The sequence below is a fragment of the Canis aureus genome, chromosome 12 (assembly GCF_053574225.1).
Source record: "Canis aureus isolate CA01 chromosome 12, VMU_Caureus_v.1.0, whole genome shotgun sequence".
Lineage (NCBI taxonomy): Eukaryota > Metazoa > Chordata > Mammalia > Carnivora > Canidae > Canis > Canis aureus.
Window position 1 is genome coordinate 15,074,734 of NC_135622.1, and position 16,830 is coordinate 15,091,563.

Genomic DNA, 16,830 nt, shown 5'->3' on the forward strand with positions numbered 1-16,830 from the left:
GCGGGGGCGGGGCCTCCCGGGTCGAGGCGAGGTCAAGGGTCAGGAGGCGGAGGCGCGCCCAAGATGGCGGCCTCCATGGGCGACGTGTTCTCCTTCTGCGTGGGCGTGGCGGGCAAGGCCCGGGTCGCGGTGGAAGTCCGTTTCGTAAGCAGCGCTAAGGTAAGGCCAAGGCAGAGCCGCCGCGAGCCCCCACTCTGTCCGGCCATGGAGACAGCCACGTGGGATCCCAGGCCCGGAGCCTGGAAGCTCCTGTGCTGCTCGGACTCGGCGGCTCGCTCCCTACTCGCGGCCCGGGGGCTCCCTGTCTGTCCCCGCGCGAAGGCTTCCGGGGGGGTCACGCGGTGGATCGGGGGCCCCGAAGTCTCCGTTCGCTCCCCCTTTCCGCGGAACCCGGAGCGCCCGCCGGCGGCCCTACTCCCGCCGCTCCACGCAGGGCCGGGGTAGGGGACGCGGGGCGCCGGGGCTTACGCGCCAGGCTGGGCCCGGGGGTGGTGGGCGGGGACATGCTGAGCGGAGGGAACGGAGGTAGAGACAAGCCTGGGCCCTCAGGGATCTTTCTAGGTGAGATTTGGGGGTGGGGTGTGGAGGGAGACTAGGACCTTCCATGAAAGGCCTTGGGATGCTAAGAAATTTGGACCAGAGCTCGAAGCCCCTGGGAGCATTTGAAGCGTTTAAATAGGAGAGTGACGTAATTTTGTCGCTAGATTATCGTGTTTTAAAAGTTAAAGAAAACTACCGAAAATGCATGTAAGGAAAGAGAAAGTAAAAATCACTCATAATCCTGTACTATGTACAAATATGTGAATTTTAAAATTACAATTTTAGAAATCGCTGTTTGATGCAGCAGTAAATCACATCAATAAACCTATTTCTACGTATTTTTAAGAGCTGTTTCACGGGATGGACGCAGTTATTCAACCAACTACTTATTTGTGGACTTGTATGTTGTACTTTATTTTTTCATCTCTGAGGTCAGAGGTCTTGAAGCTCAATTTCTGTGCACACATCCTTTTGTTCCCTTCAGCAGAGTGTTTTCTCTCCCAGTTAACTTTGCCAAGTGATATGTGGAAAATGGTATCACTTTCATATACATTTCTTTGTTTGCTGAGGAAGTTGAATAATTTATCATGAGTAATGGCTCTGTGTATTCCTGGACCCTGCCCAAGAGGTCAGCCTTCTAGTCATCTGCCTCCTGATCTCCCCAACCCAACCCACTATTGCCTTCTTTCCACTCCAAGGCACATCTGGAGCATTCCTCTCCTTCCATGATAAAGCAGCTCCCCTATATCCTTGGTGTTCTCAGCTGCTCACATTTCCATATCCACCACAGGCCCCTGGGGTTCTTGACTAGGTCATAGTTTGATGGTGTCTGGGTTCTATCACTCCTAGCACATAAAGATAGTCACCTTTCCCTTCACTGCACCTCCATCTCAGCCCCTCCTCTCTTCCCTTCTTCCTCTCACTTCATCACATCAGCCATTCTGCTTGTCCACTTGACCTTTCCCAGCCCTCTATCAAACCCCACCCCTAGAAGAATGAGCTGGCCACCCCCTCCATGCCCACACCTGATCTGTCGCTGGAGAAAATCACATACCCACCCAGACATGGTGACAAGATGGATTATGCCAAGCTTTTTACATCAATATTCATCAAGCAAGATTGATTTGTGAGGTTTTTCCTTTGTGCTATCTCCCTCAAATTACCACATCAGAGTTATACTTGTTTTTTGGTAAAATGGAGAAGCTTCCCATTTTTCTGTTACTGAATAGTTAAAATAGCATAAGGATTACTTATTCTTTGGCTTGAGAGAGGTGGGTCATAAACCATATGGACTAGGGGCCTCACATGTGAGTTGTTTTTGACTATTTTCTCTATTGCTTTTCTGGATATTTGCCAGAGCAATCTTTTAAAGATTGACCAACTACTGTGCCAGGGACAGTACCAATCAGAACATGATAGTGTCTGACCAAAGATGATGGATGCCAACCAGAGTGCCATACTGGTGCAGGTCAACCAGATAATCGGCACTGCTTCTTTGTCTAGGCTTTCTTCCTTTTGAATTCAGTTTTGTTGATTTATATTTTTCTAGAAAATTATCCATTTAGTAAAGCTTTTAAAATTTACTACATAGTCGTAGAATTTTGCACAATATTTTTTCTAAAATGTATTTTTCAAATTGGAAATATCTTTGCAAATTTATGCCCTTTGCATTCAGGTTTACTTCTCCTCAAGCGTCTTGGTAATATAAATGAAAGCTGCTTTTCTTGAAACACTGTCTTATGTTTGGGGGGATGAGTGGTTTCATAAAGGAACCAGCTTTGATTCTGTTCCCTTTGTTTTGATGACTAAGTATTTTCTGCATTCGGTCCTCCAGAAAGAGAGAGAAAGACATCGTTATTTACCCAATGTTGAGATTTGAGATTGTCAGCGATAGTGTGGGTCCATGTTGATATCCCTTTGTCCCATTGAAGAAGGCCATCTTTTCATTTTGCTAGATTGGGTCTGACACTAAAAGGCACGGAGGTGGGGTTCCAAGAAGGCAACCAAGGATACATCAATGGCTTTGGCAAGAGGTTTTGTCCAGCTGTCCCACTCTGCACTTAGAGTTCCCAGAGTATTCAGGGTTGAGATCTGTAGCTCATGGGTTGCTCCAGGCCATCCTGGTTTACACATTCCTGCTTCTCTGACTTTGGGAGGCTCTGCTATCTAGCCATAGTGCCAATGCTAGAAGGAAACTGGGAGCTACCTAAGAGGGCACATGATGGGACGTCTCACTGCTATGTCCGTTTGTTCCTTCCTTCCTTCCTTCGTTCTCTTTTTGTGACAATTCAGTGCTGTCAGGGGCACTACCCCTCTTCTCTAAGTGTACCTCCAGAGTAAGTGCCCAGCAGGGCCAGTAACTGCCTGGGTTCTGAGGCTATCTCCTGAGCCCCTCTGCATCACCTTCATGTCTTACAGGCTGTGTACAGTGCTTTAGACCACAGTGCCTCAGACTTTAACATGCATGTGCATCATCTGAGCATCTTGTTAAAATGCACATTCTGCTTCAGCAGGTCTCGGGTGGGTGGGGCCTGAGACTCTGCATTTCTGAGTCTTCCAGATGATGCCCTTGTTGCCCATCCATCACCTCATTTTGAGTAGTAAGAAGCTAAAGCTCATAAGGTGAGCTTGGGTTGAGGTGCATCCTGGAAACTACCGTAGGTATTGTTATAATTTTCATATGCGAAACAGATGCAAAGAAGTGAAGCAATTGGCTCCAAGGTTCACAGCAAGTAGTATTAGGGTTGATGCTAGAATTTGTCATTCCTTTTAGTGTAACACTGAGAACTTGTGTCCTGTGAGTACCCCACTGACCAGGGGAATACAGCACATTCTCCCCCAACTAGGCTTCCCTCTACTGTGGCATAGGAGTCCTCTGCAACCCTGAGCAGCAGTATCATTGCCAGGATCCTGGAGGGGGGCACATGGGTAACTCCAAGAAGACCACCCTGTCATTACCACCTCCTGGTACAGGAGCCTCGGTGCTCCTCTGGCCTTTCCAAAAATTCTCCTCCTCTGACTGACATGGCGGCTCCCTCCGCATCCCAGTTCCTCTGCTCTGAACAGGCTGACAGAAGTGTGGCTGAAAGTAGGTCAGAGGAGGCAGTTATGGGGGGATGCTGACCATGTTCCACCAACCCTCCCAAGGCAGAAGCCTCTCCTGAGAGGGAGGTGAATGGGGGGTGATGCTGGGCAGCCCTCTGGGAATCCTTGGAGCAGTGTCCTCTTTCTCTCTTTATGGCCATCCTATTCCTTTTTCTCCCTGGTAGGGAAAGGGGCTGTTTGCCACACAACTGATCCGGAAGGGGGAGACCGTCTTTGTAGAACGGCCCCTGGTGGCTGCACAGTTTCTCTGGAATGCACTTTATCGCTACCGAGGTGAGCACATCTTGTCCACTCCTCATGGCTGCTGGGCCTAGCTGTCTTTGTGTCTCTGGTGTCTCTGGGAGTTCAGGTGTTGGGAGAAAAGTTCATCTTCCCTTGGAGAACTGTGCCTGAGAACCATGCTGCTGTCTAGTGTCAGGGCATTTGGGACTGCGAATGAGTGGTAGAGGGGCTCTTCCAGTCTGCTCCCTGGGGGAGGACTGTCACTCAGGTGGAACTCAGTCTGAGTCAGAGTACGGGGGATGTGTGTCATGCCAAAGGGCTCTGTGCCAAAGAGCAGCCCCTCCAAGAGAGGGCCACGGGCCCTGTGGTCAAAACAGGCTGAGTTAGGGGTCAGAAGCAAGTAGAATGCACTTAGTTTTTCCAGCCATATGCTTTTTTCACACTTAGGCTACAGACAAACATGAAAGGAGGTCACTTGGCTGCAGAATGTGGGGAAAGCACATTCTGAGGGGCTAGGAGGAGAGCCCCACAAACTCAGTCCCACTGGGAAGGGGGGAGAGCCTGACAGGAGGGGTGGAACTCCATAGAAGGAAGAAAACCAATCGGTGTTGGAATGCCTGTGAAATCATTCACTCATTCTGTTCTTTAACACGGTTGTTCATTCACTTCCCAAATGTCTGCTGAGCACCTACCATGTGCCAGCCACTATTTTTAGCCCTAGAGATGCTGCTGTGAAAAAGACAAAACATGGCTCCTGTCCTAAAGACACTACTCACATTGTCCTGTGTGGCTCTCTCCCTCAGCTTGTGACCACTGCCTTCGGGCACTGGAGAAGGCAGAGGAGAATGCCCAGAGGCTGACTGGGAAACCAGGCCAGGTTCTGCCTCACCCTGAGCTGTGTGCTGTGCGCAAGGACCTCCACCAGAACTGTCCCCACTGTCAGGTGAGCATCCCTGGGGAGTACACATGGAAGGGAGCTGGGGGAGAGGCCTTAGCTGAAGTCCTCTGTGAGTACCATGAGCAAGTCACGGCCCCTGAGAGCCATAATGTAGGGGAAGACATTCAAAAGACTCAGTTACTGCTTCATTTGTGTCCTCCCTACCCCAGTCCCGCTCTCTAGAAAATAGGTCTGATGAGAACTTGCCCTCTTCCCAGGACGTTGGCAGGGCTCTTCCCTCTACCTGAAAGCTCTCTCCTTCCCATAGTTTAACAAGCCTGGGTGCGCTTCTCACATGCTCCCAGGACACTATATGCTTTCTGCTCATGATGCCACAGAGCTACTGCTCAGGGGCTATTCATAGAAGGAACACAGTTAGTGCAGGTGAGTACCACTGAGGAATGTCTGTGCCTCATACCATGAGGATCTGTGCCAGATCCTAGGGTATTGACCTCCACCCACTCATCCAGGTGATGTACTGTAGTGCAGAATGTCGACTGGCAGCTGCCGAGCAATATCATCAGGTCCTGTGCCCAGGGCCCTCCCAGGATGACCCCCTGCATCCTCTCAATAAGCTGCAGGAGGCATGGAGGTAGGTAGCATTTCATCTCTTCCGTTCATCTTCCCTCTTTGCCTGCCTACTTGAGATCAGCAGATGCAGTCATCTGTCTTAAACTGCCATCCCCCTGATTTTTCCTCCATTCTTAGGGTTTAACAGAAGTCACATCACCCAACCCCCTGCCTTCAACGTGAGCCGCCAGTCCCACCACCCTCAGTATTGTATACACTCCCAGGAAGAGCCCCATTGAGCCCCTAGGGATGTAAAGTCCTGCCCACATCCTTGCCAATGACTTCCTCCCTTTGGTTATAAATGGAGGTGGTAGGAAAGATTCTCCATAGCAATCAGACTGGGCTTCCCTGAATGCAGCTACTGGGAAGGGAATTTCTAGGCCAGATCTTTTTCTTTCACCCCAGGAGTGTTCACTACCCCCCTGAGACTGCAAGCATCATGTTGATGGCCCGGATGGTGGCCACAGTGAAGCAGGTGAGTTCACCCATCCCTCCCAGGGAAGCCAGTTCTGACCTCATTTGCCCCTTGGCCACAGTCTTCCCCCACTCACCTCAAAACCCTGACTTGGATGAAGAGCTCCCCCTGGGCTTCCCAGAGGAGAGCTATGCGCTATGTAAAATCAGGAGCAGCTAACCATAAGTCTGGCAGGAGACTCATCTTTCCTGCAGCCTCTAGTCTAAGACAGGGTGTCCTATACAGCAGCAGGTCACGTACTCAGCTTACAGGTGCCACTTTTTCAGGATTGTGCCTCACTTGTAAAGTGATAGGAGCCACTCCAACACCTTCTATTAACATTGAAGCTCCACAGCCTCATCCTCCTGCTTTCCGAAGTGTTACACTGGCTAGCCTGGCCCCGTTGGGGAGATGGCTGGGTGTGGGCAGGGAGGGGAGGAAGCTCCCAGGCCAAGGAAGGGTCTACCAAGAATCTCATATGTGCTGGTGTTTCCCTGATGGCAGGGGCTTTAGAATCACAGCCTACCCTCCCTCCTGGGCACAGGGGGCAGCAAGGAGGCAGGCATCCCCAAGTCCATGTGTGCACATGCATGCATGTACGGGTGTATGTGAACATGACTATTTGTTCACTGCAGGCTAAGGATAAAGATCGTTGGATCAGACTCTTCTCCCAGTTCTGTAATAAAACAGCCAATGAGGAGGAGGAAATTGTCCACAAACTCCTGGGGGACAAATTCAAGGTTAGTCTTTGCCTGTGATCCCCCTACCCCCAATAGCCTTGAAGGTTCTGTGGCTGCCTGACGGGAGCTGCACATTTGTCCCTTCCCAGCCACAGGAAGAGGTTAGAGCCTAGGGCCTATATTCCTGCCACTATTTAACTTTGTGACCTAACATGGACCAAGAGTTGAGAAGTAGGATGATGACAGAGGAAGGAAGGATTGGGTGCTCTGACATAATAAAGCAGAATCTCAGGATAGCAGCGGGCAGGTCAGTCACAACGGAGAAAAACGGGCTGGGGGTCCCTAGGGTGAGGGAGCAGTGTGAAACAGGAGGATTTTAGCTGCCCGTGTGCTGAGTACCTACTCCCACCCAAGGAGGATAGCAGACTCCCAGGCAGGAGCTGCCTGAAAGCACAGGCAGGGTTGAAAGGACAGCTGGGGTAGGCCTTCCTACATTCATTCTGGGGACAGGAGTAGGGAGTCAGGCTGGCCCGGAGGCCAGGTCAGGGGGCCTGGAAGATGGTGGTAAGGACAGACATTCCAGGCAAGGTTGCCTCAAGCCCTCCTGGTACAAGCGCTGGAGAATAGGGAGGAGTTTGGGTTTGCCACCCTGGGTTGGAACCATCCACCAGACTGCCAAGGTTCTTTGGAAATAAGGACTCTGTGGCCTTCCTTTGCCTTCAGGGAAAGCTCATTCTACAGAGCTGGCCCTTTTTCTTCCCTCACCCAGTCTTCTGGGCCCTGCCTGGGTGCTAATGGCAAATCCCCAGGAACACAAGTCTCTCCCTGCTTCCCCCACACCAGGGCCAGCTGGAACTTCTGCGGAGGCTCTTCACAGAGGCCCTTTATGAGGAGGCACTCAGCCAGGTGAGTGAGTGCCTGGGGAAGGTGGGACCAGTGGCCTCCTACCCATTCCAGCTCCCCAGGAGCAACCAGGTCAGCATCTCCTACTTGAAGAGCTAACCCCGAGCTGACTTGGTATGAAGTTGGGATGGGACTGACTCACAGAAGACTTCCTAAATGGAGAGTTGTATCAGGAAGAAAAGTGAGTGACTATAGTCTGTGCACTCATTTTTCTTTCTCCCCACAGTGGTTCACACCAGATGGATTCCGGTCTCTCTTTGCTCTTGTTGGGACCAATGGCCAAGGAATTGGGACCAGGTTAGGAGGGAATGTTCCAAAGCTATTGAACTTGTCTCTCAGGGCTGGGGTGGGAGATTGACAGAGGAAGGTAGCCACATCTCCTTTCAAGATTAGGGTGGGGCAAGGTATAATTCTGTGGCCCAAGCGCTGGACTGGATGCAGTGGTGGGAGTCAGAAAGGCTCAGGTGGTAAAATTTGCTCTTGGGAGCTTTGGTCTTTTGGGGAAGATGGGCCTCTGCCCCGGAGAAAGAAGTGGGCTTAACTTGCCTGGAGGTGGAGAGTCCTGTGAGCTGGGCCTCCTCTTCTCCAACCATGGATGCCTGGGACCCCCAGCTCCCTGAGCCAGTGGGTCCATGCCTGTGATGCTCTGGAACTGAAGCCTCAGGACCGAGAGCAGCTGGACGCCTTCATTGACCAGCTGTACAAGGACATCGAGGCAGGTTGGTGAGATGGAGCCTTGGTCTCACCCAACCTTGGATGCCCCCCATTCAGATACAGTCTTCCCCCGAGGGAGTTCTAAGCGAACAGTTGGGGAAGCTAATCCCTATGTGCCTATGAGAAACTGGAGATCTATCCACAGGACACAGAGATAAGCCATGACCCCAAGATCCATACAGAGGCTCGGTCCTGAGGGTTGGGGGGTCCTGGACAAGTAAGGTGATACCCATTTATGGGAAAGCAAGCTCGTGCCTCCAAGAAGCAAGGTCAGGTGAAATGGTAGTGACTAGTGGCAAGACAGTAGACCCAGTAGACCCAGTGCCTATCCTCATAACCCTTGTTTTCTTTTCCTCCCAGTAAAATGGATAGAATAACATCTGAATATTACTGTCTTACAGCAACTGGCGAGTTTCTTAACTGTGAAGGATCTGGCCTGTATGTGCTTCAGAGCTGCTGTGAGTCCCGGTATTAAGGAGGGGTAGCCTTACGGCCACAGGACATCTCTCCTACTTGGTCCCTTGTAGGCTGGTGGAGAGGACTCTAGGAGCAGGATTGGTTCTGAGCTTCTTTGGGGATTTTCTCATTCATTCTTTTATTGGACTGTTCATGCCTTAATATATGTGTATATATCAGATCTTCCAGGGGGCCAGGCCCTGTGCTCAAGTATGACACAGACTCTGATTCTAGGCATATACCACCACTGCCCTGTCAGGTTCGGGAGGGGGGTGTTACAAGACCTTGGGAGGAGGGAGCTCAGGCAAGAAGGGGAGTCTCATAAGCACCTGACAGGGAGGAGCAGAGCCACTTCACACAGTTGTCTTTTGCAGACTCAGCCTCTCCCCCTCTGATTTCCTCACTGTAAGCCCCCCCTCCCAGGCTCTGGGACCATTCTGCCCCTCCCAAACTAGGCTCACAGAGAGCCTAGTTGGCTCAGCTGTTACCAGACAGGACTGAGTTAAGTGGTCAGGCACGGGAGTTCTTTCATAGCCCTGCTCCTCCTCCTGTGGGACACTGGAGACACAAGCGAGACTCCAGCTGCCCAGTGCTGAGGACAGCAGGGCCAGTGATGGCAGGTGGGAGGGGGTAGGAAGTAAGTGCATGTGTGCCTGTGCTCTGTGGTCTTCAGGAAAGAGCCCCATACAGGGAGTTGGGAAGCTTGGGTGCCAGGATCTGTGCAGCCCCAGCAGGGATCAGAGAACAGGGAAGGATGGGGAACCAGTGCTCTGCACCTTGAGGCTGTTATTTTTATTACTCAACAGTCCTTATTATTTGCCTCTTTCAGGTAACCACAGCTGTGTCCCCAATGCAGAGACCACTTTCCCAGAAAACAACTTCCTTTTGCATGTCACCGCCTTGGAGGATATCAAGCCAGGAGAGGTGAAGGGGCTTGGAACTGGGGGGTGGGGTTGGGGAGGGGGCAGTTGGCCCTGCAGGTTCTCCCCAAAGGATAGCCAGGGCCCCCAGTTCAGGCCGTTTAGTTGAATCCCCACATGCCCCAGGACAGGAGTCTTTCTCCCCATGATTATGCTCTAACCCCACCCCTCCCCCAGTTCTTCACAAAATAGCCAGAAAGCCCCAGAGCAATGATTGAGGGGCAACTGTGTGCCCACATTCTTCTTCCTAGCCACCTTTTGATCAACAAATCCACTTCTTCTAAGAAAGCAAGAGATGGCTCTTTGTGGCTTGGGCTGTGGATGAATGTGTGGGTTTGGGGTCCTGACTGGGCACAGTACACAGAGTCTGGATGCATCTTCCAGGGGAAGTAGCATCATATCAAGATAACCTCTGACCCCAGCTATGACCTTGGCCATCAACTGCCTGTAACCATAACCTGAGGCTAACCACAGTTCCCTCTCTGTCTCAGACACAAGCCTCTTTGTGGTCTGCTGAGGGCACAGAGAAATGGATGAGGGCCTAGCGCCTGGGAGATGGGGCAGTGGGTAGAGATGGGGCAGTGGGTGGGGAGGCTCCCATCTAAGAGAGAGCACAGACTGCCAGATGCCACATCTTCTCTGCCCTCCAGGAAATCTGTATCAGCTACTTAGACTGCTGTCAGCGGGAGCGTAGCCGCCACAGCCGCCACAAGATCCTCAGGTGCCAGCTGGGATGCGGTGGGTGGCTGGGCTCTGGGAGGCCCCATCCTAGTGGCCGCCTGACTTCACCCTCACCACCATCCCCCATCCCCTGCAGAGAGAACTATCTGTTTGTCTGTTCCTGCCCCAAATGCCTGGCAGAGGCGGATGAACCCAATGTGACCTCGGAGGAGGAGGAAGAGGAGGAAGAGGAGGAGGAGGAAGGAGAGCCAGAAGATGCAGAGCTGGGGGATGAGATGACTGATGTGTGATGTCACCCTGCCTGGAAGGGACCCTACCCCAGACCCTGCAGGAAAAGGGGGCCTTCCTCCCAAGAGAGGAAGCTTGGAAGGAACTCCCCATTCCCCTTGCCTGGTTTCCCCCCGATTCCAGCTCTGTTTCTGCCAGAAGGTAGGACAGAGGCTGGACCCTAGGCCCTAGGCACTCACCTCCCATCAGACCTCATGCCCTAGACACTGCTGCTGAGTGGCTCAGGCTCTATGCTGTCATTGAGCCTCTCAGAACTGCCCCCGCACAATACACACACACTCTCCAGATGAGAGCAGCTGCAGCCAAGGTCAGGCCCTAACAGTGTTCTTCCCCTTGGCCCCATGGCCATGCTTACCTGTCCATCTGAGGCTTCCCCCTTCCAACCTGCTACAGAGGGGGTAACAACGTGGCAATCTGAGGATGGCCTGACTGCACTGAAGAAGAAAGGAAGGATGAGCTGCTTCTACTTTGTTCCTCACCTCCCACCCTTGTAGCTGCTAAGGCAACTGCCTGCTGCTAGCAGAGCGGGGAGAGGCAGGAAGGCGCAGCTGGGCCTCTAGAGCATCTTCCCTGAGGCTCTGTGCCGGGGACACTGAACCAGGGGGATACTTCTCTCCACCCCCCCTATTTGGACATCTGGGGCAGTAGAGATTAACCCCATCCCCAGACTCTGAAATCTCTGTACCTTGTGCCTTGCCTACCAGGCCCTGGCACAGTGGCTGGCCACATGGGGTAAGCAAGAGGCCTCTGCCTCCCTCAAGAGGGGAATGTGGGGGATCATCACCCCTTCCTCACACTCTTTCCCACTGAGGACTCCAGCAGCATGGCTGACACTGGGGCATGACAGGCCTATGCTCCTTAATTTTGGATGCTCAAGAGGCTTCCCTGGGACCAGTTTAACATGGGTCTGTGAGGGGCTCTCTTGGCCTCAATTTCCATCTTTAGGGTCTTCAGAGAGGAACATTGAAGTCTTCCAGAAATCTAGAGGAGCTGGGCTAGATATTCTGAGATAAGCCCTGACTGAATCACCCTCCCCTTGGTTAGCACCACCCCTCATTCTTGGGTTGGATGCTATGGGAATTATAGACCATCACTTGAGATTTCTTTGCCTGCCTTCCCTGGGGAGCCTGCCACACACCCCCTGCTGAGGGATCTCTGGGAGGGCAGGTGCCCACCCTGTAGGTTGTCCTAGATCATGAGCCAGTTAGTGCCCACCTGTCTGGTATATCGGGTTCTTAACTCCTTCACAGCAGCCAGCACCCCCCACCCCCCCTCTCGCCCCTGCCTGCCCACTGTTCTTAATAAAGTGTGAGTGGTGACAGGCCTCTGCAGGAATGCTTCATGGAGAATGACTCAACAAGCTGTCTGGACACCCAGCAGTCACATAGGTGGTGCATAGGCACATGGCTTTAGACCAGGTGATGGCAGGAGATGGGAGCTGCAGCTTCTCAGTTTGGGCTCCTCTCTGCACTCTGCACCCACACTCTGCTGTGCAAATGTTTCTAAATGCCAAGAGCACAGGTCCTTTGAGTTCTAGTGTGGATCCCCAGGACCAGGCTACTAGAAGAGTCTTCTCAGGGGACTGAACTATGGCTTCCTGAGTTCTTGAGCAGGAAGCAGGCTGTTGGGATCCAAGATTAGCACCTAAGCGCTGGTCCTAAAGGACCGTGGGCAAGTCATTTACCCTCTGTGGGCCTCAGTTTCTTCCCCCTCAAAATACAAGCATGGGACCAGAGGAATATGAAAGCCCCTCCCACCCGTGTGCTCTTATTCTAGGACACGCTTGCAACCCTGATGAGAGGCTTTATTGCTAAAAAGACAGTGAGGGTTTATTAATTCCTCAAACACCAGCTCCTTGAACCACTCCAGCAATTGCTGTGAAGTACACTAAGGAGACCTTGGGAGGGGGAGGCTGGAGCCAAATGGGATGGGACAAGTCACAAGTGGCTCTCTGGCCACCTGCCTTTAGCCTCTTTTGTTCCAGATTCTAGCCAAGAAGCTCTGGGGCCTGACTCTTGCCTCATCCCAAGGCATGAGATGTTTGGGGGTTCCCTGAGGAAGGGAAGGCTAGCGGCATGGCTTCTTTTAGCATAGCCAAGGCCCAAGCCTTTTTCCTCTGCCCGGCTCCCCCTGTCCCCAAATGCTATCCCCAAATCCGAAAGAGCAGACTTCCTGGATTTTCCTTTCCCAGCTCAGAGTTGTTTAAGGCTGGTATGTGGGAACAACTCTTCTACCAGAAGGTCCAGGGCGGTTGCAGCAGCTCAAAGGTGGGGATGCTGGTGACATTAACTGGGATGGAAATGATGGCCCATGGCAGCCCATGCTGTTCCAGGGAGCGGCGGATCATGTAGCTGGGAGGGCATGAAGAGAGGTGGTGATGGTCACTTTCTCAGCACCCCATCATGCCCCACTGTCCCCATCACTCTGGGAGTTCTAGAGCCCAAGGACTTGGCCCTCCAACTTGTTTGGCCCAAGGACTCTTGGCCCTCCAACTGAGGCTGGCGGGGAAGGGACTGGTGATTGCCCCTGACCTCCCCAAATCGTGGCACCCAGCCTGGTGCTGATACAGCCAAAGACAAAAGAGCCCTCACCCATCTCGGCCGAGCAGGAAGAGAGCAGGGATGTCAGCTGTGCGCTGGGTACTGTCCTGGATCATCTCCACGTAGAAGCTGTCATTGTCAACCGCATTGTCAGAGATGATCACTGCCCGCCCGCCGTGCTCCTGCACCACTCGGGTCTTGGAGAGGAAGGAGCAGCCCCTGGAAGAGGTGGTGATAAGACCAAAGGAAAGGCAGGGTCCTAGCTAGCCCTCAGACTGTCACACTGGAAGGATGAAAGAAGGACCGGGGGAATTTTTCATAAAGCCTCATAAGTAAATGGTCAAAAATCTTGGAGAACCTTAAGACATTTCTTAAAGACCATTAAAAACGTGAGTTATTTCAGAGCGCCACCACCAACACTGACCTCAGAATCCACCCTACACCTGCCCTCCTTTTATGCCTGTGCCTCTGCTCCTTACCCTCTCTCCACCAGAGCAATCTGGTCCTGGATGAAGAAACCGTTGCTGAGCTCCCCACAGGCCTCTGAAGGTTCTGCAGGGACAAGGTGAATCTGCTCATACCTTGTGTGCTGAAAGACATTTAGATAGGTCAGAGTGAGGAGACTTGCCAGTTTTAAGACCAGGCTGGTCTACTAGTTCCTCACAAAGTGTGAATAGTAGTTTCTGTATGCTGGGCACTGATTTTTACTAAATTTTCACCAAGAGTTATCTTAGTTGTCCTACTCCATCCTGCCTTTCCATGAACAACATAGGGGAGTTGGCATGGACCCACAAAGGGGAAGTAACTTGCCTTAAGTCACAGAGTGCAGACAGAGCTAGCAGAACCCTTGGTTCCTCACTATTTCGTGTCCCCAAAGACAACTTGTCCCTGTCTGGTGTCCAGGTCCTATTACACCCAGGAGGGTAGCTAGCTGGAAGCCCTTTCTTCCTACACAGCAGTCCTGGGAGGACAGAGCTGGATTCTGCACTCTTCTCTGTTCCAGCACTCAAGTATTGGTTGAAGGGATGAGAGAGTCACCTTACTTAGTGGGCTGGAGGTGGAGACAAGATCAGAGACAGGGTCTCCCTGAACTTACAAAGATACCACCAAAGTCCTTGGCAGGTGTGGCTGTGAAGATGTATCGAATGTCTCCAGGACTCAGCACTTGGAAGTACAAATAATCATGGATGCGTAAGCCTGGAAGATAAAGAGTATGGGTGAGATGCCTCCGGAGAACAAGCTGCTTCAAGTTCAGATCATGGACACCTTGTCTTCAACAGGGCTGGCTCTAGTCTGGGCTCAGGGACCCAACTTCAGCCAAGTGAGTCCTCCAGGTGGGTGAGACAGATGCTCTCTGCCCTGGGAAGGATAGAGCTGATGCAGAGAGAGTTAGCAACCCCAGAGAGATCAGCAGCTGCCGCCACTGCTGCTATGCAGGGGAGCCAGGAAGAAGGAGAGCCCTTGTGTTCTCTCTCTCAGGATGAATCTATCTTTGCTCTGAAGTGGACCTGAGAGTTTCAGGGTGGAGCCGTGGTAGCCTTAAAAGTGGACTCTGGTTCCATTGCCATCCCGCTAGTCTAGCCACTATCATTTCTTGTCCTCACAGGTCTAGCTTCTTAACCAGTCTATCTGCCTCCATTTTTTTCTCTCTACTGTCCATTCCCCCAAACAACAGTCAGGGGGCTTCTTAAAATATCTTTTAAAAAAATATTTATTTATTTGAGAGAGAGGCAGAGACATAGGCAGAGGGAGAAACAGGCTCCCTGCAGGGAGCCCGATGTGGGACTCGATCCCTAGACTGCGGGATCATACCGTGAGCTGAAGGCAGATGCTCAACTGCTGAGCCACCTAGGTGTCCTGCTTCTTAAAATATCTTAAAGCAAATATGATCAGGTCACTACTCCTATGGCTCCAGTACCCCTCAACAATTACCCTTTGCACTAAAAATAAAATCTAAGCTTTTAAGTGTGGTCCTGTTCCATCTGGCTCTTGGCTCCTACTACAACCTCACCGACTCCTTCCTGGCCTCCTTTCAGTTTCTTCACTTCTTTGAGTCTTCTTGCAACTGTTCCCTCTACGTGGGCGGCTTCCTCCCCTTACCCTACCCCAGTTCTTCCTCTTCACCTGGCTCACTCCTACTCATTGGTTAGGTCATAGCTTAAATGTCTCTAGAGAAACCTGCCCTATCACATGCCCCTTCAAAATGAGCTTTTTCTCCATTGACATTTTCAACATAATTTGTAATTATATAGTATTTATAATTTTTTGTTTAATGTCTGTCTCCTCCACTAAGGCAAGAGCTATAGTTTTGTAACTTAGCTCAATGCTGTATCCACATTATGTAACAGCGGCTAGGATATGTGGGTGCTCAATAAAGGTTGTTGAAGGAGTGAACAACTATTTTCAGCTCCATTGCAATGAGGAAGAGAATTTTCAGAACAACCAGATTTTTCTGGCATTTGAGACCTTCTCTTCAGCACCAAAGTGTAATCTTTTACCTAGACTTGAATCACTGGTTTCCTTAGCCCAGCAAGTGAGGAATGTGGAAGTGTGGAAGCTGCCGCCACAGGTCGAGTAGTCAGTCAACAAACCATCAAGCCACTATTGCGTGTCAGGGTTAGGACTGATTGTGGCTTTAGCTGCCCTTCTCCACTGCCCAAAACTCAGCCACTAGATCAAGTTTCACTGGCTTGGCATTGGTCTCTAAGCCTTTTTTTCCCCGGGAATGGGGATTTCCCATCAGATACATTCCCAAGAAGCCTTAACACTGAACTCACTTTCCCACACACATCTTTTCCTGGCCGTTGCATCTGCTGATCTGTGTAAGTCAAGTGTGGGTATACGTATGTGCTCGTGTGTATGGTGTATACGTTTATGTGCTCCTTCAGGAGCAAACAGGTTGTGTGTGTACGTGCGTGCCTGTACCCGCGGGCCCACGTGTAAGAACGTGTGCTCCTGTATGCCCACGTGAGTGCTCACATACCTATTTCCAGCTTGTAATCTCTCTAGCTGTCCCTGGTTCCTTCTAGTCACCCCTTCAGCCGTCTGGGTCGGCGCTACCGGGGGCGTGGAGAGGAGTCTTGCTTCGACGTGAGGAGCCGAGGACTCAGAGTCTTCGGGCCGCGCCTTCCTCATGTCCCTGGGGACTACCACCCACTCAGTCCATCGCCCATGCCCAGACCTGCCCTGTCCCGAATTCGCGGGGTCCCCAAGGTGACCCGGGACTCCCCGCCCGGCACGCGAGCAAGCTAGAGGGCCAGCCCCGCCCCGCAGCGCAGCCCCGCCCGTTGCCGCTCACCGTGGGCCGCGACGCACGCGGGGAGCCAGAGCACGAGACACCACCAGCCCGCGGCGCCGGGGACCATCTCCAGGGCCCGGGCCGGCGCCGCTCCCTCCAGCCGCCCCACCGCGCTGGCTCGCGGGACTTCAGCCTGACAGCCGCTCCGGCCCCAGCCCCCAGGCCCGCTCTGACCGCGGGTTGGCGGACGGGAACGAGGCCCACGGCTGATTGGCCCCGAGGCCTGCTCGTGGAGCGGCACGTTCCGCCTCTGCGCCTTAGCCCACTTCCTATTGGCCAAGAGAAGTGGGGCCGAGGCCTGATTGGTCTAAACTCTTAACAGCAACTGCCGCCTCCCCTCCCCCGGCGCCCCGGCGCCCCGGCGCCCCGGCACCTTAGTTGGGACTCGAGTCCGGGACTGCGCGGGCCGGTGGGCGAGCCGGAGAGGGGAGCGAGCCGGTTGCGCGCCGCGTCTCGCTTCAGCCGCGGGAAGTCCGCGCGGTCAGCCGCCGCGGTCTCGGCCGGATCTTCCCTGCGGCCGCC

At 52.6% G+C, this 16,830-nt stretch overlaps 2 protein-coding genes across 7 annotated transcripts; one reads left to right on the forward strand and one right to left on the reverse strand.

Annotated features, from left to right (window-relative positions):
* The first annotated feature begins 10 nt into the window (after nucleotides 1–10).
* Nucleotides 11–11,794, forward strand: SMYD5 (SMYD family member 5). Of its 2 annotated transcripts, XM_077842907.1 has the most exons (13): nucleotides 11–159; nucleotides 3,810–3,918; nucleotides 4,671–4,810; nucleotides 5,275–5,396; nucleotides 5,780–5,849; nucleotides 6,464–6,568; nucleotides 7,352–7,414; nucleotides 7,638–7,708; nucleotides 8,024–8,130; nucleotides 8,527–8,583; nucleotides 9,411–9,505; nucleotides 10,152–10,222; nucleotides 10,319–11,794. In XM_077842907.1, the coding sequence occupies exons 1-13, from the start codon at nucleotides 64–66 to the stop codon at nucleotides 10,470–10,472; spliced, it is 1,260 nt and encodes a 419-aa protein (XP_077699033.1). In that variant the 5' UTR covers nucleotides 11–63; the 3' UTR covers nucleotides 10,473–11,794. The 2 variants fall into 2 exon arrangements, with proteins under 2 accessions (XP_077699033.1, XP_077699034.1); XM_077842908.1 differs by lacking the exon at nucleotides 6,464–6,568.
* On the reverse strand, nucleotides 788–16,481 carry PRADC1 (protease associated domain containing 1). Of its 5 annotated transcripts, none has more exons than XR_013349078.1 (6): nucleotides 16,309–16,475; nucleotides 14,107–14,207; nucleotides 13,490–13,599; nucleotides 13,062–13,229; nucleotides 7,958–8,108; nucleotides 788–1,104 (listed from the first exon to the last, which is right to left on the reverse strand). XR_013349078.1 is itself a non-coding variant. In XM_077842910.1 (5 exons), exons 1-5 carry the CDS (start codon nucleotides 16,373–16,375, stop codon nucleotides 10,670–10,672), a joined length of 681 nt encoding a protein of 226 aa, XP_077699036.1. In that variant the 5' UTR covers nucleotides 16,376–16,481; the 3' UTR covers nucleotides 9,353–10,669. The 5 variants fall into 5 exon arrangements, 2 of the variants coding, with proteins under 2 accessions (XP_077699036.1, XP_077699037.1); XR_013349077.1 differs by having other exon boundaries at nucleotides 788–4,229; XR_013349079.1 differs by lacking the exon at nucleotides 788–1,104 and adding an exon at nucleotides 3,488–3,628 and having other exon boundaries at nucleotides 7,964–8,108.
* Between the last annotated feature and the right edge of the window lie 349 nt (nucleotides 16,482–16,830).